Source organism: Daldinia vernicosa (genome assembly GCF_022497035.1).
Source record: "Daldinia vernicosa strain CBS 139.73 unplaced genomic scaffold F5Y00scaffold_39, whole genome shotgun sequence".
Taxonomy (NCBI): Eukaryota; Fungi; Ascomycota; class Sordariomycetes; order Xylariales; family Hypoxylaceae; genus Daldinia; species Daldinia vernicosa.
In genome coordinates, this window is record NW_025953955.1 from 41241 (window position 1) to 66762 (window position 25522).

The 25522-nt window shown below is 47.3% G+C and overlaps 8 protein-coding genes across 8 annotated transcripts; 5 read left to right on the forward strand and 3 right to left on the reverse strand.

The window, feature by feature from the left end:
• Positions 1-4654: 4654 nt before the first annotated feature.
• On the forward strand, positions 4655-6035 carry F5Y00DRAFT_271523 (uncharacterized protein; the record flags this gene model as incomplete). The annotated part of the gene is made up of 3 exons (XM_048012814.1): positions 4655-5325; positions 5386-5683; positions 5742-6035. 3 exons carry the CDS (start codon positions 4655-4657, stop codon positions 6006-6008), a joined length of 1236 nt encoding a protein of 411 aa, XP_047862789.1. The 3' UTR covers positions 6009-6035.
• On the forward strand, positions 5789-8499 carry F5Y00DRAFT_128462 (P-loop containing nucleoside triphosphate hydrolase protein). Its single transcript, XM_048004170.1, has one exon. It carries the CDS (start codon positions 6126-6128, stop codon positions 8388-8390), a length of 2265 nt encoding a protein of 754 aa, XP_047862790.1. The 5' UTR covers positions 5789-6125; the 3' UTR covers positions 8391-8499.
• Positions 8500-8526: 27 nt separating this feature from the next.
• Positions 8527-9682, reverse strand: F5Y00DRAFT_128457 (PEBP-like protein). The gene is made up of 4 exons (XM_048004169.1): positions 9410-9682; positions 9317-9345; positions 8768-9271; positions 8527-8701 (listed from the first exon to the last, which is right to left on the reverse strand). Exons 1-4 carry the CDS (start codon positions 9553-9555, stop codon positions 8664-8666), a joined length of 717 nt encoding a protein of 238 aa, XP_047862791.1. The 5' UTR covers positions 9556-9682; the 3' UTR covers positions 8527-8663.
• Positions 9683-10304: 622 nt separating this feature from the next.
• Positions 10305-13854, forward strand: F5Y00DRAFT_242701 (uncharacterized protein). Its single transcript, XM_048008557.1, has 5 exons — positions 10305-10869; positions 10961-11055; positions 11113-11230; positions 11284-11382; positions 11434-13854. Exons 1-5 carry the CDS (start codon positions 10678-10680, stop codon positions 13330-13332), a joined length of 2403 nt encoding a protein of 800 aa, XP_047862792.1. The 5' UTR covers positions 10305-10677; the 3' UTR covers positions 13333-13854.
• A 4081-nt stretch (positions 13855-17935) lies between these two features.
• F5Y00DRAFT_271527 (uncharacterized protein) lies at positions 17936-20602 on the forward strand. Its single transcript, XM_048012815.1, has 2 exons — positions 17936-18796; positions 18926-20602. The coding sequence occupies exons 1-2, from the start codon at positions 18461-18463 to the stop codon at positions 20360-20362; spliced, it is 1773 nt and encodes a 590-aa protein (XP_047862793.1). The 5' UTR covers positions 17936-18460; the 3' UTR covers positions 20363-20602.
• A 643-nt stretch (positions 20603-21245) lies between these two features.
• Positions 21246-23000, reverse strand: F5Y00DRAFT_128531 (Sec20-domain-containing protein). Its single transcript, XM_048004171.1, has 2 exons — positions 22499-23000; positions 21246-22428 (listed from the first exon to the last, which is right to left on the reverse strand). Exons 1-2 carry the CDS (start codon positions 22831-22833, stop codon positions 21477-21479), a joined length of 1287 nt encoding a protein of 428 aa, XP_047862794.1. The 5' UTR covers positions 22834-23000; the 3' UTR covers positions 21246-21476.
• A 288-nt stretch (positions 23001-23288) lies between these two features.
• On the forward strand, positions 23289-23651 carry F5Y00DRAFT_264083 (putative ribosomal protein YmL44, mitochondrial; the record flags this gene model as incomplete). Its single annotated transcript, XM_048011593.1, has 2 exons — positions 23289-23469; positions 23536-23651. 2 exons carry the CDS (start codon positions 23289-23291, stop codon positions 23649-23651), a joined length of 297 nt encoding a protein of 98 aa, XP_047862795.1.
• Positions 23652-23965: 314 nt separating this feature from the next.
• F5Y00DRAFT_254322 (inorganic pyrophosphatase) lies at positions 23966-25047 on the reverse strand (the record flags this gene model as incomplete). Its single annotated transcript, XM_048010150.1, has 4 exons — positions 23966-24191; positions 24245-24588; positions 24671-24790; positions 24865-25047. The coding sequence occupies 4 exons, from the start codon at positions 25045-25047 to the stop codon at positions 23966-23968; spliced, it is 873 nt and encodes a 290-aa protein (XP_047862796.1).
• Positions 25048-25522: the final 475 nt, after the last annotated feature.

The window sequence follows — 25522 nt, forward strand, 5'->3', positions numbered from 1 at the left end:
CAAGATAGGTAACCTGCCAGCAATACACCTAACAGGTACCTATACAGTATTACTACTTCAGGCTTTCTCAAAACACAGTGCGAAAAGTGCATAATAAGTAAAGATCACATATGTTGAGTTACTTCAGCTATAACAAGACTAAATACCTAAGGTACATCAAGGATAAAAATTAACTCCAGTTAATATTCACCTATTCTCTTACATGACTTTCAATCTCGTATAGCTATTATTTACTAGTCTGTCTATAAGTAGGTTCTTTTGCGAAGAGGTTATATCAAGGCCTACGCTTATTTGTACTACTATCATGAACTTCCAAACCGACCAGCCACAGCAACTGCCTCTTGATGATTATCCCCTATCCTTACTGCGTAACTTGCCAGAACCTCGATCTAATGAGCAATAGCCATCACCTTCTATCAAATAGTCTGAATTCTACTCTCAAAAATAGCCGCATGGTTTGATATGGACGACCCGTGCCCACCGGATCCGGTGAAACTTGCCGTTCATCCACTACCCCAAGCTCCCTTCCCACGACAGCTAGTACGGCATCGACGAAAAGTACTCCAAGTTATTTAAATCATAGGACGTTCCGGACTTGTACGCTCCCCCAAAATGGAATCGAACTGCTATGTCCTTACACCACGCTTCCAAATTAAGTTCAGGAGCATATCGACCAAGTGAATAGTGTAGAAGGGGACGATATACTCACAGATATAGATAAGCTATACCGTAGCTATGCCCGAATTATAATACGTTGGCTCTTTACTACTCTGAATCTTGAACGACAAAACCGGACCGATGATTCCCTAGTTCTGGAAGAAGAAACGTGCCCGTCTTCGTTACCGCTACGCGCTGTATCAAGAGACGCCAAAGAGCGATAGTATCGTGTACGTAATGTAGTAGTATATTGTACGAACTTTGGAGAGTGAGTTCTGGCTATCTATCTAAATGAGTGTATAAATAGGTAGGGTAGCCTAGCTAGCCCTGCATATCCCCCCCTTCTCTTTGAATCCTTCCCCCATTTAAAGGTTGGCGGATACTCCCGATCCTAACACCACTTGCTGGCCTACCCGTCGGAGACTTGAAGTGGAAGCTTTGAGTTAGTACAGGAAAAATTTTTGCCTTCGGGCATTTGGTCAATTTGAAACGATACAGAGAAGATTAGCATGGTGAGCCCCACTATTCAATAATAGACCTTCACTATGCAGAATTTATATACTAATTGATCGCAGGCCCCTGCACTAAGGGTGACATTTTCGAAGGAACACTCTATAAGTTGCTGGGTTTATCATACATCACTGTCTACAACTCCCGGAGCCGGCCCTAACGGAATCCTTCATGGTGGGCTATATCGTAGTTGACATATTCTACCCCGTTTATGGCGTCGAGAAAATCTATCTACACTATCAGTTTCATTTGCAAGCTAGCTGTTTTCATACTGAGGGAACATGCAACCCAAATAATCAGTCTTAAATTACGTTTCCGTTAAGTAAACCATTTTGGATATAGACAAGGTAAAAGTCATCGAAGGCACGTTTCCTTGGAGTCTTGGAAACTACCAACTGACTATTCGTAGCCTTAATGAGCCCGAAATATATTCTTTCTCGAGGTGTAAAATGGATAAGCCGAGATTGTAAGTATATAATAGGTACAGTGGAAGCGTAGCGAGATAGCCACGAACATCCGGCTTTGTATAGCGATGGGTGGCCTCCGGTATAAAAAATAGCAAATTCCAAGCGACCGCGGTCGTGGAACTATTCTAAAATAGAACGAAGAGTCCTACCCAAACATATGGCGTCAGCTTCGGCTTTATCATCTAACTTAAGATAAGACATCCTCCCTTGACAGATTCGTATAAAGACGACCGCACTGGCGGTCGAAAGCTACGTATAATTTATATACGTTTTTCGCAAAATCTTTAGGCGTCCGAGACTTGGAGGCAGAGCTTATTTCTTGTCTCCTATATTCTTCATTAACTTACCTCGTTTCGTGCTTCCCCTAATCCGGGAGATGATAAGCTAACTATTACCTGTTTCAAGTTTTATGTATATTTTGTATAACTTCGGATTGTTACCCTTATAGGGATTCTCGGTCTTGAAGTTGGCTGCCTTCAACGCTCATTCTCATGAGGATGTGCTTTTCAAAATATTATTATGATTGCTGAAATTTTTGTATCTAGATCGGTCGGTAGATAATAATTGCATACATATATATAATGCCTAATAGTAACTTCCGAATACTATAGTAGTCAATATCGTTCGTATTCATGCGTAGTAGGTACCTAGGTAATTAGTTCGCAGAGTTCACAACAGCAACATGAGTTGGAGCATATGTCATGATCTTGTTGTCAGGACTCTAGATGAGACATCTAGAATAAAGGACATGTTTATATAAGAGCCGTAGGCTCGTCAGACAGGTTAGAGTTCCTCGCGGAACAACGAAGTTGTTCCCTTACTTCTCGCTCCACCTCGTGGCATGTAGGTAGGGAGAATGTGGTGATGAAATAAAAAGCGGACTTGTTGAATAAATCATGTATTGATTGACTAATAATCTAAGAGATATTACTTGTGCTGTCTACGTAAACTCGACGACCGCACCCTAAAGGGTGCTGCGCTTTAATTAAGGATTGGCCCTGTAATTCGGGATTGATCCGAAATACTTCCGAATGGGAGGGCTTCCCATAGATTCCAAAAGTATTTTCAAACTTCCATCCATTTTCGTAATATTTCGTGATATTATGAAAATATTGTTTCCTTTTCAGGATTTAATGAAGGTGGGAATAGCCTCTTATTCGCCCTAATCCTTGTACGCTATCCCCATTTACAGGGCTAATCCTTAATTAAAGCGCAGCACCCGAAGGGGGCGGTCGTCGAATGTATGAAGACAGCACAAGTATTATTTTTTTTTTACAAACACTCAAGATGAATCTGAATGCCTGAATGACACGTGACGATCAGTCACGTGTTGAGATGTACCTTGGTACATCTCACAGGACTCTTGTCAAATCGAGGAAGGAGGTGCTAAAAGAAAGTTACGCTAAGGTGTTTTCTACTGAACTCGAACGCCCTTTCTTCTGGATTGGCGCCCCCACAATTTTAAGTTTTTCCCTCGGGTACTCCTTCGGAAAGAACCTTAGATGTCCAAAAAAAATTTTGAAGCTCACTTTGATTAAGCGTGTCATCCTTAGTGCAGGGGCCTGCGAACAATTAGTATATAAATTCTGCATAGTGAAGGTCTATTATTGAATAGTGGGGCTCACCATGCTAATCTTCTCTGTATCGTTTCAAATTGACCAAATGCCCGAAGGCGGAAGTTGCCTCGCTCTTTCCGTATATAAATTCGGAAAGTACGCATTGCACCCGAAATTTGCCCGGTCACGCCTTCCTTCTAGTAATTTATTATTACGTAATCTTGTCGTTATCTTATCGAAACTAACTTCTATGATCAGTTAGCATGGCCCCTGCACTAAAGATGACACGCTTAATCAAAGTGAGCTTCAAAATTTTTTTAGGCCCGCGCTCGCAAGCTCGCGCGGGGCGTTTCCAAGTGCTCGCAAGCTCGCACGTGAAGCTTTATAAAGTCATGTGCGCGTCTTATCAATTTTCCAGCTATTTTTACGTAATCCTATCTAAATTCCTTATTAATGACCTTATCAATTTCCAGAGTTTAGGCGCAATATTCTTTCAGAAAGATTAAACTTTAAAATCTTTAAAAAAGGTACTTGCCAGACTCGCTTTAGGTAGGTACCTAGGTAGTAACTGCTTAAAAAGTCATCTCTATATTGTTGGGTAATCACCCGTGTGCCAATCAGCTGGCAGCTATTCAGTACGCACCTGTCATAACGTACCGGGCTAAACTACCTACATAAGGCTAAATGCCAAGGCCATGCTTTCTACATACATACTATGCAGTCAACTTCATCCTCTAAACCGCGGTTTTTTACCTGGTCGCATTCTACCATCATCATACCTAAAACCCCTTGGCTAGGTCTTTCAAGTCAAATTTAACAAATACAAGTCGAAACTACAGTAGGTTGTCTTTTTATCTTATCTGTTGTGATCCGTGTCTTCTATGGTCTGTGCACGCGCCTCTATTTTGATTTCATCTGATTTGTGGGGAAAGAACCTAGGGCAAAGCTCTGATTGGCAAAATTCTCTCACCGCCCGACAGGCAGAAAAGGCCGTCCCGCATATCCATTTGCACAATTTGCACAACTCTTCCCACAAAATTTTATTCAACTTTCTCCGCAACTTTCTCTCACAATTAACCACACTTTACACTACCCGCAACCTCTCCCCTTGCGAAACCTTACGAAACATATTCGTTTATTATATGTGCTTGCCGGCGCGAATATTATACTTCGCGTTATCAAGTAGTTAACTTAACGCTAACATTATTAATAACCAAGCCTATTAATCTTTTTATACCTACTTAATGTGAGTTTGTTTAATCATTTATTTTATCTCTTTTGTTTATCTCTCTTGCATTGTGCATAATTTAAACTGACATTCTTTTGTTAGTAACTACCTACTTATAACTACCTTAAAGTTATCAAGGTCTTGTGGCCTTCAACCGATCGCCTCGAGTAAGTACATCATTATTATTGCATACCGCATACGTGAGATCATATGTAATTAACGATGCTTTTCTAGTCATGCCTCCCCGCAAGGCGGGCACTAAGGCCTCCGGCAACCCTAGCGCCAAAGCTGGAGGTTCCGCCCCTAAGGGACGACTCGATCGTAGACCTTGTGTCTTGTGGGCCCCCCAGACTAAGGCATTCTGCGGCGGTGGCAGTATGCTTGATGACCTTGAGGGTCACTACAAGTCGTGGTTTGTATGGAACGCCATCCAAGAATCCCCTCCTTACGTCGGCTTCACCATTCATTTCCCCCGTCGTGTGGATGGTGTATATCAGTATTATGCACGAGGTGCTGATAGGCCGTCCGACGTTCACAATATCTTTTTCGGCGCCCATCCGGGAAAAGTAGAGCTTACCTTCGCGGAAATCGCGCCCGATTCGGACGCCCTTCCCGAACAGCTCCGAGGTAAGGTGGATCAACCTTGGCTCAGCATAACCATGACCCTTCACGACGACGCTGAGTTGATTTGTGAAGGCTGGCCCTGGCCTTTCGAGGGCCGCGACCAGGCTGCCGACGCCGCTTTCCACCGCCACGGACGCGTTGATGGCGCGCCCATCACCCTCTCGCAAATGCAGCAATTGCGGACCTGGTCCTTCCTCATGAAAGCAGCCGGAAATCAGAGATATATCAGCGCAGCTCGTGACTCCGTCGTGGGCTTCGAATTCTCCTATCCATTTGGAAACCAGTAAGTGGCTAATCAATATTTTACCTTATGCTTGATGCTAATGTTTCTGTCTTAATCTAGGTTTCATTGGGATATGAAACGGTACCTACAGACCATCCCCAACTTCCGGGCAGAGAAGCAATTAAAGAAGGTATATGTTCATGCCTCTTTGAACAATGCGCTTACCTGCTTTACCCAAAGCGTCGTTCAAGATGCTTTCCCCTTGCTTCAGGATGCAAACCAGATTTGTGGTATGGAAGTACAGGCTGGCTTCATGATCCCCCAGAACCCGTCTTTCTCATATGAAGCTGGTGGTGATACTGAGTCGGAGGTGATCGAGGAGTACGAAGTGGTTGCTGAGTTAACTCCCGAAATCCTTGTGAGTCTATAATACCATTTCTACCGTAACTAACATTCGAGCTAACGATGATTCATAGGCATTCAGAGACGCCTTGCGCATCCTGACAAAGCCCGGTTGCCCCTTGAAGATCTTCTTTCAGCCGCCCCAATTTATCGATGGCGAGGTCATTGAAAACGAAAACTTCTGGGAGGGTACCATAAGGGGATTGGACACAAACGGCTTCCTCAGGTTCCGTGCGTGCCGTCCTAGAGATCCCGAGAGCCCACAATACAGGACACATGAACAGGCTATAAAGGTCGTGGAGAAATCCAAGATCTCAGATCAGAATGACCGGGTCAACTAGGAGAAGATCTGGGTGCTTTTTGATCCATCGCTGTCTGTGGCAAAACTGCGAGTTAATGCAGCCAATAATTTGGCTAAACGCGGATCTTTAAACGCAATTTTAAAGCATTTCAACAAAATGCTTAAAATGCCTAAAGAGGACCAAATGCCTGAAAAAGACCAAGTGCCTGAAAAAGACCAAGTGCCTGAAAAAGACCAAGTGCCTGAAAAAGACAAAGTGCCTGAAGAGGACCAAATGCTTGAAGAGGACGAAGAGCCCGAAGAGCAGACTAATAGGTCCGACAAGATGGACAAGTTGCTTCGCCGACGCCTCCAAGGCGAGATCCTTCAAGGGGCCTCTCTGACCTCACTCTTGCCGGGCTTTTCGTACGCCGCGGAAAGCCCGGGTCCATCTAGCTGGGATGAACTTCTCGCGCGCCCTGACCCCCAGCAGGATTCCGAGTATGGCTCCTACCTACCCGGATTCTCCCTCCAGCCTCGCGGTCATTGTGGCCAAGGCATCGAGGCGGACGTGTCGAAGCCAAGCTTTAAAGACAAGCAACTTTCTCCTGCATTCAATGCCGTGGGTGCCTTTTATAAAGAGAAATGGAAGAATCCAAATCTCGTGGATATCATTCTTAGACCTATCGGAAAGGATCTGCCCAAGTTCAAGGAGCTCCTTTCTAACGTCCCCTTGAGCGTGCTGCCCATCCTTGGTTTCCCGGGGTCTGGCAAGACGAACATGCTTGCTACGATTTTAAACATGTGTTTGCAGGACCCGGAACACGACAGAATCATGGCGTGTGCTCCGACCCATGTTGCCGTTAGCAGCCTCGTCGAGCGTATAGTACGGCTGAATAAAGAGGCAGTCGACCACTACAACAAAAATTACCGAGGTTCTCAGTGTTCATATGCAATCATTGTCCATGTCACCAACGTGGATGTGAATATTGCAGCATTTATAAACATGGTCCGATCTGGTCGTAATGATACCTCTGTTTGGGAACCCTTGAAATCGGGCACTATACGCCGATGGTTCCACGAAAACTCGCTGTGCGAGTGGGCGTTGAAGGTAGTCTGCTATAAGGGCTGGGGTCTCGAACGTAACGATGACTCGGCCCTCTATGCAATCCGCTCGCGTCTCGAGGAGGATGATAAGTGGACCATGTTTCTGTCTTGGGTTGACGGAGAGACGAAATGGGATGCGCTAATGAAGGACTCGAACGAGAAGATGGCGGCTTGGGAGCGAGAGTTCGGAGAGGAGCCTGAGGCCACCCAACCCCCTAAGCCGCTATCGCCGAGGGGATTTGTGAGGAAATTGATGGAGGAGATCTGCCTTGCATCACACGTAGTCGCCTCTACAACCCATGGAAGCAAGGACAATCCCGTGGCGAAATTCAACCGCGACATAGCCAAGATGACTGCATTGGACGAGGCTGGCTGCATGGGCATTGCCGAAGCGTGCGTCCCCTGGATTGATGGCCGACCTGTCGTGATGGCGGGAGATCCACGACAACTCCCTCCTACGGCCATGACTGCATTATGGCGCGTGGACGGAAAGTATGCGAACATGTTCGCACAGATGGGCAAGATTTCTGTTCTGGAGCAACTCAAATTGATATGTTGGCCGTGCTTTGTCATCAACCGTCAGCGTCGTATGGTTATCGGTGGATTTGATTTAGTCTACGAGTTGTTTTACAAGGATGTTTTCGATTTCTCCTACGACGAGGACCTCTGCGCTAGCTCCAATCACACAATTGCTATCATGGTGGAGAATTGGCTTGCGAAGTTTGGTCTCAAAGCAAACTACGAGAAGTTCTGGCCTGTGTTCTTTCACTGTGAGAACACTTCTTGCTATGTTGACGAGTCCGGATCGGCATTCAATCCCGGACAAGCAGCACACGCTCGAAAACTAATCTCCGACGCTATAACAGCCAAGATCACTACTGCAAAAAACTTTGTTGTTATTGTTCCATATAACGCCATGAAGAAGTATATGCAGGAGCAATGGAAGTCGGACCCATTGCTCTCAACTATCCCCATCAGTACCACAGATTCTTTTCAGGGCAACGAGAGTAATATTGCAGTCTTCATTATGACTCGCACGAGCAACCCGGGATTTCTTAAGGATGCACAGCGGCAATGTGTAGCTTTTACCCGACACAGAGATGTTCTTTGGGTTGTTGGTGACAAAGACGTCTGTGGTAGCTTGGATGCCCCCTATGAATCTGTCAGGCCGAAGGTAAAAGGTACCGAGTATGCTGAAGATGGAGCGGAAGCTGTGTACACGAGCAAAGCACTTCGACTAGCGTTGGAGTGGTTCCGTGACCGTGATCGCATAGTACACCTGACGCCTAGAGAGATAGTCACAACTACACATGAGGAGATGATGATAACGATGTAGGGGTAGATGGTGGTAATGGGGTCGGAGTCATGAATTTACTTATGACGATGATACGCATTGGTGAGATGGTGGTGTGGAATGGATGACAATGCTCAAAACTACCTCTTAATTAGTGAGCAATTAGAAAACACTTATGCTTCTCGCTCGATTATTCCCGCTTAATTGAAACTTTACTCTCATAATAAACGCCTCATGAACGATATTCATAGCATAAGTGCTTAATACCACTCAAAACATAGGTATTTATGGAGAGTACGGAGGGTATGGAGGTCATTATTGTGCCTCATTCTGAGCATAGATAAAATTCGCGGCTACGCTCTCGTTAGTATCGAAAGTGCCATGAGGATGATATATTGTCGCGTTATTCAAATACCTACCGACAGGTTTAAGGCCATTCTCCTTTGCCCAATCCCTCACGCCATGTCTTGCTTTACCCGTGCCCCAATGCTTTCTGTCCTCCGGCTTGGTCAGGTGAAGCGGGTCCGTAGTACCGTTCGCGGGAGCTAATAGCAGGAACACGTATCTATGCTTTCCAGTCTTGGGTGGCGGGCCAGGCGGCTTGTACGGTATAATGTCCTTTAAGCTAGATAAACGGAGAGCAGCGGGCTCCGATGATGAGATATCCACCCCCGTGGCGATGAAGTGGCAGAATTCGGACCACTCCGGGTTATCGCGAGATGGAGCGTCCGGATCAGTAATGATGATTGTGTAGGTCACGCTGGAACGCTGCTCAGCCGACAACAATGAAGAGTGGCTCTGACGTACTGTGATGGTGGGTTCGTCTTGAACGTCGTCCACCTTCACGGTATTCCCTAGCTCCGTACGCTCTCCTGACGGCCATTCCGCGTCGAGGAGAAAGGAGGGGAGGAATTTGTCAACGACTATCATTGGTTAGCCATATATTAGATCTGTAAGTAGAGACTTACCTGTTGGAAAGATTTCTGCCTTTTTCAACCTGATATTGGCTCTGTTAGTTGGGTCCTACGTTGGCTGTTATTGGTATGCTGAGATGCACGTACTCATGCTGGACCTCGTATACGTCTGAATCTAGCCGATGCTGCTCAGATGGAGCAATGATGATCTGCTCGATAGGTTGGTGTTTACCGGTCACAGGTAAAGCTTCTAATAAGAAAAGGAGTATGCATGTGGGTAAATAGATCAACATGTTCTCAGGTTTCAGTCTTTGGTTTTTATTTATTTCATTGGTAATAAACTTATTAGAGTTCCGGGTTTCGAAGATATCCTCCAAGGCTTTTAATATTGAAAATGATGTTGCTCCGCCCCCGCATTATATTGTCGTGATGTCACTTAACCTACTAGGTACCTAGGTATAAAGTGGCAACCCTTATAATTACTGTTAGGATTGCTATTAATTTGATTTTTGAAGCCTTTGGAACGATTAGAAATTATCATTTAGATCTAGCACCTGCAAAAGACTACGGTGTTTATGTCTAAACCATCATCGGCGGAGATAGTAGTTAGTGAAGGCTGGAGGGTCTCTAATGAGAGTTGATGTTGTTTCACGGGATGGTTAAACAGTATTCTAGGATATAATAGGTGATTATACGGTATATGATATAGATAAGTATACACTACGGATATAAAAGTCTTCTTATAATCTGCAAGTCAAATCATGACTTGGGCTTGAGCGTCTCATGCCTCTCTAGCATTCATTCATTCGTTACCTGCATATGCATGTATAGTATGAGATAGGTACGTACCTAATATACATCTAGACTCTGTGGCTTGGCCCCACGGTCTCCTCTTTTTAGGTGGGCTGCGGCGCGTAAGTGAGATCCACATGCTATTCTGCTTGCAGGTAAGTATCAATTCTGGGTGTACATTTGCGTCGCGTAAAATAGGCCTGAAGTGCAAACTCCCAAATCGCGCCTAGAAATTTATTCCCCAAAGTTACATACCTACCACAGCTATGTACATATAATCAACTTCACCTCACGTCACTCTATTAATTGCCGAATGTAGCTGTGCGCTTTTCTAAATGTCAACAATACCCACGACGTATCCTGCCCAACTTATTTTAGGTACTGACCATAATCAAACTCTACTTCTCTCGTCGCTATGAAATATCTCATTCTATCTGTACCTACCCATCTTTAACTTCCCTTAACCCTAATTCTATCTGCCCTCCTCTCGCCTGCCGACGACACTGACCACACCGACCAACTCCCACTTTATTTCTAAGCCCGCTTAAACCTCCCTTGAATCCCCTGCGCATTTGTTAACCGCATATATTTCGGTCATCAAAAACTGCGGTGCACTCGTCGTCATGGTTTCATCAAGGAAGCGCGCCTTGCGCGATACCGAACCGGAAGCTGAGGCGCGAGGGCCTCCCAAGGAGTCTCCCAAGGAGCCATCTTTACTTCATCGCATCAGAAATACTTGGCAATTTGCCAACCTGTTCCAATGGATATACTTGTTTGGCAAAGTCGTGAAGATAGACGATAATCTAGAGATAGATGTACGTGCTCTTTGTCACTCTTAACTTCAGCTAATAGTCCCTGTCGAGATCTTTAATATCGATCCGTAGCGCTAACACTGTGTTGTGGTAGGATCTGGAAGCCGAGTTCCTAAAACCCCGTTCGACTGTTCTAATTAACATTGGCCTCGCCTTGCTCAAGTTTGTATCGTCGCATCGCGGCTTAACGTATGTCTCATCGCAGTACACATTTCCAAAAAGTTATATTGTTGACTCATCTTTAAGACCGGACCTCTTCGACGAATATACGCGGCGGCAATACGTTGCTAAGGCCCCCGATCGAAATCCGTTTGGTACCGCGGACACGCCCGCCAAGTTCGACGACTTCGACGCTTTCACAAAGGTTTGTCGGTCGCATAGTAGACAATCGTACAATACTAAATATTTCGACTGTAGATCAAAATATTGCAGCAGCTTACTCAATGGGTGATGTTGCATCCCGAAAGAATTCGAGAAAAGATGGATGAGCAGAAGCCAAGCGATCAAACAGAATGGGTACGAAGATCTCTCCCGAGATTTGACAAAGAAGCGCTAATATTATATCAGAGAATCGAACCCTCTGGATGGGATAGTGACGATCGCATTTACTATATCCTAGACGATAACCGAATATACCGCATGACAGAAGCCCCGCCGACCCCTGCGCCCTGGAAACCCAAGAAAAATACCAAAAAGGCCAAAGCAGCAGCAAGAGCTGCCAAACGCCGACGCGTATCAAGATCCGCAGCGCAAAACGGTGGCGATGATGATGACGGCTCTGCTTCCGACGTGGATCAACCTGCTGAACCGGAGGATGACGGTCTGGGGGGTGCGAAGTGGGAGTGCATTGCAGCGAGCCTCACAGAAGTACAAGAATTCCTTAATACCATTCGAAAGACCCGTGACGACAATGAAAAGGTCCTAAAGAGTACTATCGAAAACCACCTTTTACCTATTCTAGAGAAGCAAGAGGAATCTCGAAAGCGCAAAGCCTTACAGAGGGAGAAGGAGCTTCTCAATCTCGAAAAGATGGCACATGCCAAGCGTTCGAGCCGCCTTGCTAATAAGGCCGAACAACAACGTTTGGAGCAGCAGATTAAAGAAGAGGAACAGAAACGCCGAGCGGAAGAGGTGACGGCTCGAAAAGAGCAACAAAAACGTATAAAAATGGAGAAAGAACGCGACAACCGCATGATGTCTCGGGAGCAACGACTTCGAGAACGGGAGGTCCGCCGGCGACAGCACGAAGAAGAATTAGCCCAGCTGTCTGAGGATAGTAGAAACCTCAGCGCTGGGACCGGTCGTTTATCGGAGAGGCGGTTGAAAGCGGAAATCGAGAAGAACAGGCAAGCCCTGCAAGAGCTTGAGGAGGAAGAAGATGACTGGATTTTTGACTGTGTCTGTGGCGTCTACGGCCAGGTTGATGATGGAACACACAGTATTGCATGCGAGAGATGCAACGTCTGGCTGCATAGCAAATGCGTTGGCATTAGCGAAGAAGAAGCCGATCGCGATGATTTTCATTTTATCTGCAAGAGTTGCCGCCGAAAGAGTTCAACGCCAAAGTCCGCTACGGTCATCAAATTAAAGGTTAATCGACAGGATGCTTCATCTTCACCTCCTATCACAAAGTCGGACGGCTCGCCTACTCCAGACCGTGCTCGACTCACCCAAGGCTCTGGCATTGCGGTCGAGATACCGGCGAGACTTACTAGTACGCAGCTCACTACTCAGCCGTTGATCCCCGTAAAGCAGGCAGGTCAACCTAACGCCCCTCCTCCATCTTCACCCTTCACTAATGGTGATGGGCTTCATCCATTCTCTTCGCCGCACCCAAATTTATCACCTCCAGAGCAGTCGCCCAACAAAGCAAGGGCCTACTCAACCATGTTCAATGCGTCGCCAACCTCTGGAAGTCGTTCCGGAGATGTCCGGGCGCCGCAAAAGGGTGTATTCCGCGTGTCACCAAAAGCTAACGGCGTACCTCAATCCGCACAGTCGAGTAACCTCCCGCCTAATGCGGACACCTCTATACCTCCCGTGGCCGCCAGAGCTGATTCGCCTTTGAAGCAGCCTTTTGATGCCGCAAGCAGTAGTCTTCCAGTTCTTTCGCCACCATCTGTATCATTTCCCGCTTTAGCACGCCCTTCGAGCAGTGACACCAATGCTCAACAGGCAATACTGTCTACTCCACAGCTTAAGAAGTTTGACCAAGCAGGAGCACGGCTTGACGCAACGCCTAGTCTGCCGCCGATCCAAAATGGGATCTCGCCGCTAAAACGCTCGCCGCCTCCACACCAGCAATCGGGCAACGGCCTATTTTCGACACCAGCATCTTCGATTCTTCCCCCAGTGACGGCTCTGTCCCCTTCACCTTCACAGCAAATACTGACGCCTCCTGTCAAACCTTCCGACCCTATACGGCCGGCATCACAGACGCCAGGTGGTATCACTAGGGATGAATAGTCAGAAACGTCTTGGGATGATGGCTTAGTTGGCCCGCCAACTAGGCTGTTACAGGCCACCAAGAGTAGACCCATCTGTCATGTAGTCTAGAGACTGGTCATATTTTCAGCACAGTCTTTTCGGCACCGCGAGTTCGACCGCGTCCTAGTTGAGATAGGATACAGGTTTCATATGCGCCCAATTCTAGCATTGATATTAGGCAGCTTTCTTTAGCATACGGATGCAAAGGTGGATAAGCTTAGGCGTTCTAGTAACGTCGATCTCTTCCCCGTGGAATGGGAAAGGGATGCGTCTGCAAACTCGTTAGAAGCATGCAGGAGTAGGGGTTTCTGATTGGTTTAGACGGATAATGCATTTTAAGGCGCAGAAGACAGGTAAACCAAGCCTGAAATGTAAACTAGAAGGGAAACGTTATAATACGTTGTTTTTGCATGCATTAACGCATAAGTAGTGCTGAGCCTGGTAGTTTTCTAAGGTTATAGCGCAACATTCAGGAGAATACAAGATATTATGAGGGACCCATTTTAAAGATTCTCAGCAAGTACCTACAATTAGGTACATAAGGTAGTCGGCAGCAGCCGTGTGAGGTACATGTACCCGCCTACATGCATGTACTAAGGTTGGGTCGCGACGCCTTACCGCTCATTGGAAGTCTCCTTCCCTACGGTAATTACTTTTTAGCAATTACTTTTTAGGGGTCGATACTTTTCTAAATCGTCGTGCTAATGAAAACAAGAACACGAATTCATCACTTTTCATCTCAGTTGGCATCATGTACCTAAGGTAAACGAACTGTTCAGCGTATTCCGTACCAATAACAGATATATCGCTTGCACTTTAAGTGTATCATTCTATTTCGTCTCCCCATCTACTTCTTACTTGTCATCTTCTATCGTGGTATTTCTCATCTTAATGTCTAAAGCAAAGCTCTCCCAGTGGTAGACAGCTACACCGACTCCACGTTTCTCTCCTCGGTAAGCTGCAGATTGCATACATAAATGCACAGCAGTTCGCAGCTCGAGCGGGTCTAAGCATCCTACTAGACAGGGCATATTTCCTAGAGCCTAGGATAAGCTGGCCGGTCCTGCATCTGTCAAGAGATTTATTGGAAAGCCCAACCTAATCAACCCCAGACTTCTGGTAGCTATTATTGGGTAATGCGTCATGCCGTCGAAGTTGAGCTGTCACACAAGTCCCGAATGTTCGCACGAACTGTTGGCCAGAGCGCTGAGACAGAATAAGAGCAGACTGGTGCGTGCGGAAACGCTATTAGCAACGCAAAAGCAAGTTGGATGGTGCGCACTTGCTTGTATGCTTCTAAGTGCCATTACCTACCTAAAGTCAAGCAAGCAAGCGAACGAACAACGCAAGACGAAGGAGTCATACACGCTTGATAACCAGCATTACTAATATCTGATTAAATATTATTGTATGGAGATGTTGAAGGTGAGGGGACAGCTCAACTAGGTTCTTTCTAATGGTTTCATTGTTATAGCTCTACACATCCGGGTTATGAGCAAGACAGTACATAGCAAGGGAGAAAAAAAAGAGACCCGAGAAGAGCTAACTGCGTGATGACCTCAAAGACAGACCCCGAGTCCAAAAAAGACGAAAGAAAAGAAGAGAATACAAGCCGGTCTTTCAACCAAGTGGCCAGCTAGTATATATGTATGGGCGCATACGCGATGCTGCACGTTAGCATCCTTCCACTATGATGCCCATCCATTTCTTACATACCTCTCTTCGAAGGAAGATGATGATTAAGCCTCCTTAAGCCATGGTATTTTTTTTTCCCTCAATATTCTCTCAATACGACTAGAACTACCGATACTGCTTTTACTAAACTAATTTACCTTCTTATTCATCAACATAAATGTACGTCAATTTTTAGTTGTTGGGCTTTCCCCCTTTTAGCACTTCTAGGACCGAGGTTCAAACAGTCTGCGGAGCTAGTGCAAATACCCGTCGCACGGTACAGGGATGCGGCTGCAAACAAATGCCCAGGCACGATCTGATCTGCCAGTCATACATGCTCGTCACTAGGAAAGGCAGCACTAACAGCCGATGAATACTGCAGTTAACGTCCATATTGCAGATAAACGGGACTAATCAACAGCCAGTAGGACCCTCTTGCTTGGCTACGGAGCTGATGCCGAGATTAACCCACCCCCAGGATAAAGGGGTTGGCCTATAGAGCTATGAAGACACTACATGTTGAGAGCTCGGAGATGGTCTCTTCACTCTGCTACCTCTCTGGTGTAGTTACTAAGGCCTATTTAGCGGTTAGTAGCAACGCGTCATGGCCGTCTTGGCCGGCCGCTTGTACGCTGCGATCCGGCTAGGCAAAAGAGGGTACGGTGAAGAGGGGAAGAAAGAATCCAGTGCCAGTCTGTCTGCATTGGGCTAATCTTCTCAGCAAATTCTCAAAGGAATGTTGGGGTATGCGCGCCACTGGAGAATTTAGCTGTGGGAGACACGTTTTCGGGACTTATACAGGAACCAACATTCCAGTCCCTCACATCGACCAGGAGTAGCTACGACGGTACCCAGTGATGGCAAACCTTCAGAAATCAATGTCAAAGCACTACCAAAAGCAACTCGTAGTGGGCAACTGGATGATAATTCCCCCCTAGTCGTATTGAGGATGTGGCAAAAAAAAAAAAAAAGCTGGGTTGCTCGGGGATCAAGTTCATTCAGCTCCCCGGTCCCTTATGCAGCATATCTCATGCAATCTTGCATGTAGTCTATCAGCCCAGGATCTGCGGCCATTAGTATCATGTGGGTACAATACGCTATCCTTTTATTTTATTTTATTTTTTTGTACATGTCTTACCCTAGCGGGCAATAGTTAAGTGGGAGTCCATCGCTATCGGCGTTAGCAGGTGTAAGAGCATATGTGAAAGCGAGAAAGGGAGAGAGAACTAGGTATAGGCTACATTTCATCTACGTTAGGAAGCACAGCACTAACGATACCAGTTACGCTCTCTCTCGCTCTCTACCGGCCCGGAATGTTCGGTGCCTAGCATAAGTACAGTTCCTAGATTCTCTCCCTTTTGCCCCCGAACACGGCTAGGGCTACCATAGCTCCATAAGTGATCTAAAGTAATTTTCTAGGCCAGCACATGTTGTATAGTTGTACAATGCCTCGCATTTTTCCCTCTTGCGTTCCGAAAGCGGTAATGTGCAACCTTGCGGCCGCATTCTACCTCCCGAAGAAAGCCGCCATACAAATACTATAGCCCCAGGAATACTACTTTGAAAGGGAAGTTTAGAAAGATGTTTCTTTTTGTTGTTGCTTGTTACCTATCGCTGCTTTTCGTCGTTCGTGCTGGGTCAACAAAGGCGGCATCTAGCAGTAGTTCTCTATCTGGTCCTTTCCACTTATCCATCTATACATGCAGTTTATTGTCGTGCTATACAACTTGTTGGGTTGATAGGGATAGGGAAGGATGCTTATACAGTTGGCCGGCAATAATCGATAACTTTACATGGTCGATATTCAGATCAATTTCCACGCGCTCCATCAATTTATCTGGCTCAAGGAACCGGGATCCATTTCAAGAGAACAGTCACATCGATAGCCAAATTGCCAGCCTTACGGAGATACTAGTTCCTCTCCTGCTACTTCTGCGGCACGTGGGTAGCTGAAATTCCTTTGGCGAGGGAGTGGAAACAAAGAAATAAAGGAAGCTCGTGCGGACCATAGGCCGGGGAGGCTGCATCAATCAGTAACTCGTTGTGCCTACCTATTGCACTGTACCCACTAAGAAAGGGGTGTGAACTCATCAATCAATCACATACTTCACCCCTCGGAGAGAGAAGCCTTACACATATCTCTCTATCCCAAGACTCTGGTTCAGCTTCTGCCATCGGCTCTCCAGATTTAACAACGAGACAAAGTGAGGAAGCACCCACATATAAGCGATAGCGAGAGAAAAGAGAAACCTCGTCGCGGCGCTGCTAAAGCAAGGATATTACAGACAGCTCAACATCCCATCAGGCAGATATCATGCAATAGGTACGTCCTTCTGGGTCTCTACGCTTCGTCTTTCTCCTCTCTCCTGCTCACATGACCGAATGCGGCTGCATGCCCTCTTCCCTTGCAGTGTCACGGCCAGAGACAAACCTGGTTTCTGATAGATCTATGCCTGCGGCTGCAGGCTACACTATCAAGAAACGTATCCTATGTTGTCTGGACGCGCACATTGCTTCTCCAGTTGCAGAAAGATACAGCTTGATGGCATATATGTGGCGAAGCAGGAAGGCAATGCAGGCCACTAGAATTGAAGACTTACTCACCTATTCACAGACCGAGAAAGTCCAAATGAAAGCACCGGCATCTCTGTAGTTGGAACAACCTCAAAAGTGGTAACCCGAACCGGTTGCCCGTTACATATTCGATATTCTTCCAGGATATCTGAATCAATAAGATACTGATTTCTGCTTTGAGACGTCTTCTTCCTTGCCTCCTTGCCTTCTTGCTGTATATGTCTCTCTCGACTTTACTCACTATTTGATCTCACCCGCGGCCTTATCGCGTCCACTACGCTCTGGGTTATTAATATCAGAGACATATCTGAATAGACAAGTTAGAGACTGGCAGCCAATCTACGTCACGGTAAAGCTGGTGGAGACCATACACAAGCACGGAGACGCTGTGTACTAGTCCCTCCTTGTACCTACATTCATCTTATCGGTCTTCCTAGTTGGCAACTCATATCCGAAGATATTCGCCACCATCAGTACTTCATCTAGGTTGACGGACTTGGGTATTGGTAGATGAACGTAATATCCATTACTCACCAATCTTTTATCTGATAATAGTCAAGCAAGAGTCTGGCCGGTTGCTGGTTGTTGGTTAAGAGGAAGGAACGAAACAGAACAGGCAACTAGTTGACGAGAAGACGCCCTCTAGTTTCCCTTACACGTGGGCGTACGCTGTCTCTATCCTTGCTCAGGGGAAATCCCGCGGCTCTTTGAAAGTGGCCTCCTTATTTATCTTCAATCTTTACGGTTATCCATCTTTCTTCAATATTTACTACAGTTTCTCACTGTCCCCCCTAAAGATCGATTTCAACGACCTACTCCCGCTTGTCGCATAATAGTGTAGTACGAAATAACCTATGACATGGAGAAAGCCGGTCCGTCATCACCAGCACCCTCAAACAGTAACAACCCCCCTTCCTCTACAACCGCCGACGACGTCCTCCAAAACCAATTCCAACAGCTTATACAGCATAATGCGACCGTGTCGTCGGTCCAGGTGCACGGCCAGATAAATTCAAAACCGCCCTCCCGATATTCAAGTCCGGCTCCGGCTTCGGCTCCGGCGCCGCAGCAGCAGCAGCAGATGGCCATGCCCATATACGACCACGTCACTACATATAGTAGCGGATATCAACAGCAAAATTATCAGATGGAGCCAAGCCCGTATCCTCAATTGCCCGATACAGGCTCGTCGTTGGTATGTTATTATTAGAAATAAAGGACATTGATCAACTTCAATAGACGAACAATCAACTTGATTTCCTTTTGTTCTTTATTGTTATATTCTCTACTGAGATCAATCTTTACTAATGTTTTCTTATAAAAGACACCCCACAATGCTTATAGCACTCCCGCAACCTCACCACCAACCCCTTTACAAACAGACAGCATTAGAACAAGAAGCGGACGAGCTATAAACCGGACGCGCGAAGGGACACCGATGATGAATTCTCGAGGTCTCAAGAGGCAATCCCCAATGTCAGGGGGAGAAAGCATAGGCGCAGGCGCCAAGAAGAAGAAGAAGACTAAGGGGCGATCAGATGAGCCGTCAGTAGAACTGGACGCGCCGCTAAGTGTCTTAGTAAAAGATATTACGACAGTGCAGGACACCAATATCGAGGACTACGTAAACCGAGGCGCGGAGGTGCGGCAAAGGGAAGTAAGAGAGTCGAAAGATGGCAAGGTGAAGCGGCCGATGAACGCATTTATGCTTTATCGAAAGTCTTACCAAAATCGAGCCAAGGAATGGAGAAAACACGACAACCACCAGGTCATCTCACGGATCTGCGGTGCAAGCTGGGCTATAGAGCCACCGTCTCTGAAAGAGCAATTCGACACATATTCCAAGATTGAACGGACAAATCACGGCATTGCTTTCCCTGATTATAAGTTCGCGCCAGCTAAGGCTAAGAACAGGAAGACCAGTAGTAGAAGCACCACTGTCCATGAGTCGGATGACGATGGGTCTGACCTGGAAGGTTACCATTGGGATACCGCACCGCCGTCAAGAAGTTCCTCAAGACCGATGTTCGACCCGGATAGTGAATATCGACCACCAGGGATGAGAGCAGGGTATCAGACGTACCAGTCACCAGTCATGCATCACTCACGACTGCCACATCCAGCACACCCGTCCTCGTTCCATCACTCAAACCCGGGCAAGCCTCGGCCAGCCGAGTACGGGGTTGGACTTGGACAGAACCAGTACTATCAACAGACGAGCGACTACATGCGCCCAACTTATCCACATCATATGTCGCCGTACGGCAACCAAATGTCAGGACACATCACCCCCTTTGTCGAGAACGTCTATATGAACAAGACAAACTCGCCCTCGGGGTCATATCATAGCTCTCCTATCGACCACTACGGCAATATCATGGGATCCGCGTACCCGCCACCACCTCATCCGCACCAGCGCCCCAACGAGCATCCTATAGACCCGTCACTCATGAGTCAAGGTGGCGAGCACTTCGACGCGCTGGGTATCTTCGGACTAGGAGGCCAAGGTGAGGGGCTCCAACCTCACTACACGCTGGACCAGGGGGGAAATCTAAGCGGACACATAAGCGAGGAGCAACACCACCAACAACAGCAATTCGAACAGGCTTTCCACCATCCTAATCAACCCGTACCCGAGGAACGGCCATCGTGGCACGACGACGTGCCGAAGCTGGCAGAGGGCGAGTGGGAGACGCTGGCCGCGGGTACCGACTTCGACATCGACGGCATTCTGGGGACGACGGAAAGCCCGGGGGGTTAATTTAATATATCCCTGGATAGATAAATGTGAAGATCAAAGACGGAGATGATGATTGATAGATGATACAAGCGAGAAATAAGTAAAACGGAATAAGGAACTGGAACGCAAAAAAATATTCTGCGTTCGGAGTTTTGGGAGTAGACACACACTTTTATGTATTTAAATTTGACCTTGCTTTCTTTTCTCTCTCTCGCCATGTTTTCTCTCCGGCGCTATTGTGCCTTGGCTTACATGTATGTTTCTCCACACGCTTGTGTGTGCTGTGTTTGTATGTTTGTTTGTGTTTGATTGTGTGTGTGTGTGTCGGGTTATCCGCGCTCGGGGCAGTAGTTTCGCGGCGTCATCATCGTTTCGTGGACATAGACTTGGGCGGCTTGGCTGAAGCGGTGGTGATGATGATGATGATACCCTCCCCCCTTTTCCCCCGTGGCCTGGAAGTTGGTTGGAGATCTAGAATGGATGGACGTCAAGTCAAATTAAGTTAGTGAGTCGGTTGGTCAGATAGACGGACAGACAAACAAACAGACGGAAGCCGCATCGGAATTTGTTTTTGGGGGGTTTTCAAGACGGCTGCGTGCTTTTTATTAGTTTGGAGTAAGTAAGGAGGACTTTGGGGATTAAGATTAGTAGAATGAAATGAAAATTGCTGCATAAATGTACCTAATGTACGAGGTAGCTAGCTAAGCCGTACCTTGTTTAGTTGCCCTGAGTTAGAAGTTAGGAATAGAAACGAGAATGCTCTCCAGGAGTAACAAAAAAAAAGCAAAGCAGACAGACGATCGTATATATCAAGCCACTCCGCTCATCTCTTTTGTCCCTAACCATATCAAAACACCTACGTGGCTATCTATTTGACATCGCCCACCCTCCACCAGCCGCCTTTTCATTGTGCAAGTGAAATGCCGCCCAAGTCAATAATAAAACGGTCGAGCCCCGTCTCCCGCGCGGGGACAAAGGAATGTTTAAGCCTCAACTTACAGGAGCTTTCCGCGGCCGCGGGCCTTGAAAGGGATTAATATCCGTCGAAACAGACAGAACTATATACCGCGGGAACGCAAATAAAGAATTTGGACTGGATAGTGGTAAGGATTATGGTTATTCGTTTTTCTAAATGTTACAGCTCATCCTTGGGTCTTTCTTCGCTGCTGGGGGACTGGGGGCCCGTATGCTCTTCTACTTCTACTTCCATCACGCGCTTCTTTGGATTAGGGGGTTCGTCATCGTTGCGCTCCCTTAGCACGGTTTCTTCCTTTTCTTCTCCCTCTGCTTGCGCACCGTCTTCTGCTTCCGCCCTAGGGGGTTCTCCTTCCGCCGTTTCGTTATTAATAATCCTATCGACTTCCTCCATGATAGCTTCTGTGCTCTCACGTGACACCTCCGACTGATAATTGACTTGCGCCGTCTGGACTCCCTCGTTATTCATATGTACCTGCGGCGACCTAGATTGCGTTGTAGACGCGTCGAGGTTGGGACTTGATACTTGTGCGTTTCGCCGGGAGACCGTATTCGACACGCCTACTGCGCCCTTGAATATGAGCTTTAAGGGGAGCCAGACAAGCCACCATGTCGGACCCCAAAGCAGACGCCGGAATATTAGCCACCCAATAGTGACCACCAATATATAAAAAGCTGACTGCAAATACCAAGTATCAGTCTTCTGGCTCTTGAGCAGCGTACCAAGCAGCGCTCTCGAATTCGACAGCATGGTATCCAGACTCGAGTAATTCTCGGACAGCTGCGACAGCGCGGCCGTCGACTCTTTCAGCGCATTGTGCGCGAAGTCGCTCTTGGACAGCTCGGCGGCCATCATATCATGAGTCCTGCGCATCGACTCCGTCACATCGCTGCTAGCGCTGAGCATCTGCTCCTCCTTGGACATCTCGGCGCGGGCGCGCGGTTTCCTTCGGCTGGGCGGTAGCAAGGCAGCTGATTCAGGGGGTAAGGGGGACGAGGCGCCGGATCGGGGGCTCGAAAAGGAGGCGTAGAGAAGCTCGCGCTCTTGGCGCTGGGCTAGTTGTAAGTTGCGCTTCGCTGAGACTTGGGCTCTCCTAAAAGCCTTTCGACAACTATAAGGAGTTAGATTGAGTACCTAGATAATATCATAAATATAGCTTGTGTGTAATCCCCCTTACGTACTTCTGCAGCTCCTCCTCAAGCCGGGTTGCGCCGTCTTTCAGCCTATCCTTGTCATGTTGTAAACCGCCCCCTGGCTTTCCCGGGCGGATATCTATTATTTCCTCATGCAGCAACTCGAGCTCCTCTTCCTGTTCGCGTAGTATCTGGTTGATTTCCGAACCGAGCTCAGACCCGACATTGTCTTCGTCGCTTGCGCCGAGGGGCACAGAGCCCGGCTGGAACTTGAAGTTGGCTAGGCGGTCGATCAGCACCTTGAGCTGGTTAGTCGCATCTTGCAGGAGCGCGAGACGGACTTGTAGATCGGTGAATCGCTTCTCTAGAGCTTCGGGAGACATGTTGTTGTTGTTAGTCGAGTAAATCGAGCCGAAGCCCTTTATAGGGGTTGCGTGGCACTATTCATAAAGGATAAAGGTGAAGTGTGGAATTATGAGACGTGTAGGTTAATAGGTAAGAGTACTTGTATGGAAATTATTAGTTAAGGATTATGTATTTATTGTTAACGGTGACGTTGCAGGTTCCGCCAAATTGAATTGGAAGCTATGGCGTGGCTAGTGTAAGTGATGCACGGCCACATTCCCTACATCCCACCCGCTTATCAACACCAGCCACACCCCGAATTGCCGGCTCCAGAAAATCTTCGGAAGCTCCATCGTACATCGTGAATCTCTTACACTAGCACCGGAGGGACGAGCCAATTCGATGCACAGGTAAGTAACACAAATTAATTCAAAATACAATATACGGTTAGACGTATTAATAAATCTACCTTCATAAACAGACAGCCGGCACAATGATCACGCGCTTCATCACCGAGGTGAACACCAAGTTCAACCCCTTCTCCATGCGCTCGCGGGCCACGAGGCTATTCCTCAGCGTTCTCCCTCCCAATGCGCGACAGCACGGCATGCAGATAAACACCACTCTCCTACCGCGAAATTCTACTTTACCAGCTACCCTAACCGTCAAATTTAGTGCGTACAGTCCCAACGGTAGCGTTAGGCGTTTGTCATTCGGGCTTTGCTAACTACTTGTTTAAGAGGATGGGAAGGAGATGGCCTTGGATGGCGAGCAGTTGGGTATCAAGGGCATAATCGAAGAAGTCGATAGACATTCGCGGGCCTTGCAAAAACAGGCAGACTTGACAGATGGTTAATGGAACAAATTTATTCCTATAATTTATCCCTCGACTTAATAAGCATTGGCCGGCGTCTTGCTTGGGTTGTTATCACGGAGCACTCTTCAACTGTACATGCATTTATAATTGCACGGGGATGTCATTGCATTTGTCATTTATGGGAACGGATTGGGCAAATTCGATGCCTATTTTACGAATCACCATCTATTCATCCTAAGCCAACGCATGCGGTCGGGGCATGTCAGACGGATATGCTACCAAACAGAGCTCTTTTAAGATTTACGCCCATCAGTGCGCCAAACTTTTCTCTACCGGACCCTAGAATATCCAGCTTACGCGGCAGCACCGCTGATGAAAAACCACTTGTCGATCGAGCTGTCGATCTTCTCGGGCGTGAGGTCCTCGTTGGGAGGTAGGGGAGGCAGCTGCTCGGGTCCGACGCGGCTCGGCGAGTGGGACACGGTCAGGTTGGTCGTAGAGATGCCGCCGGGCTGCGTCTTGCCGGTGATCAATCGTTCCCAAGCTTCACCGCATTCGCGAATGACATCTAGGGCGTAACTACGTGCTCCGTTAGCAGTAAATCCAGTATAAAAACAGGGGTTAACACTCACGCCTTGTTCTTGCATTCGCCAGTGAAGGCGAACTGGTTCTCGGGCTTTCCATCGGGGATCTTGTAAATACGGAACCACTCGTTGGTGGCACGGAGGAGACCGGGGAGGTGTCGCTCAACATCCTCGACGTCGTTCAGCTTGGAAGCCAAGGGGTCGTTGATGTCGACGACGATGACCTTCCAGTCGGTCTCCTCCTCGTCGAGCAGAGCCATAACACCGAGGACCTTGACTTGCTTGACCTGACCCACGTAGCCAACCAGCTCGCCGATCTCGCAGACGTCGAGTGGGTCATTATCACCCTTGGCCTTGGTTTCCGGGTGAATGGAGTTGGGGTCTTCCCAGGTCTACGTAAGGTACACATGGTGTTAGTGAATACCTAAATTAAGCAAACACGCAAGAGGTACACAACGACGTGGAATGTATTACCTGGGGGAAAGCACCGTAGTTCCAGAGATAACCCTTGTGGGGGAAGCAGTTGCGGACGTATCGTAGCTTGCCCTTCTTGATGTCCTGCTTGATGGGGTTTAGGAGCTCGTCCTTGGAGATCTAATAAAAGGAAGGCCCTAGTTAGTAAAACAAGCTGCACCAATATGTCAGAGCTATCCTGGCATGGTGCATACCTCAAGCTTAGCATTGGTCCATCGGGGAATCTCAACGATCATGTTCAGGATGGTCTGCTCCGCGTTGGCGAAGAGAGGGACGTCGTGGAAAGGAGAGACGGGGACGCCATCCTTCTCGATGTAGACTCGGTGCTCCAAGGTGTTGGGAGCACCGACCTTGCGAACGCCATAAGACGAAGCCATTGCGGATGCAGATGCTGAATTACCCGAGTTCTGGTCGACGGTCGAAGAAGGAGAGCCCTTAAGGTGTTGGGCGAGTTGAGTAGTACGACGAGACGCAATCTTGGAGGTTGGGTCTTTAGGAGTTGAGGAAATAGGAGAAGGTTTGATATGTGGATTTGGATTTAGTTGGCGAAAGTTAGAATTAATTAGGGGCAAGTGGTCAGAGGTGGCAGAAGAAGGAGGGGGAGGGGTCGAAGACGTGTTGCTGCAGTGGACCGCCAGCTTGGTCGAGGGGATGACGTGATTGGCTTGATAATTCCGTTGTATTACTAGTCGTCCAAGTAGCAGCCGTTTGTGTGGATAACGTGCATAATGATAGGTGAGCAATCTTTTTTCTAAAGAAAAAGTCTGCTGGCCAACTCTTGGTAATAACATACGGGATAGCCTTGTTGAAAAGACAAAAAAGGGAAGAGAGTTAAACAAATAAACAAATAAA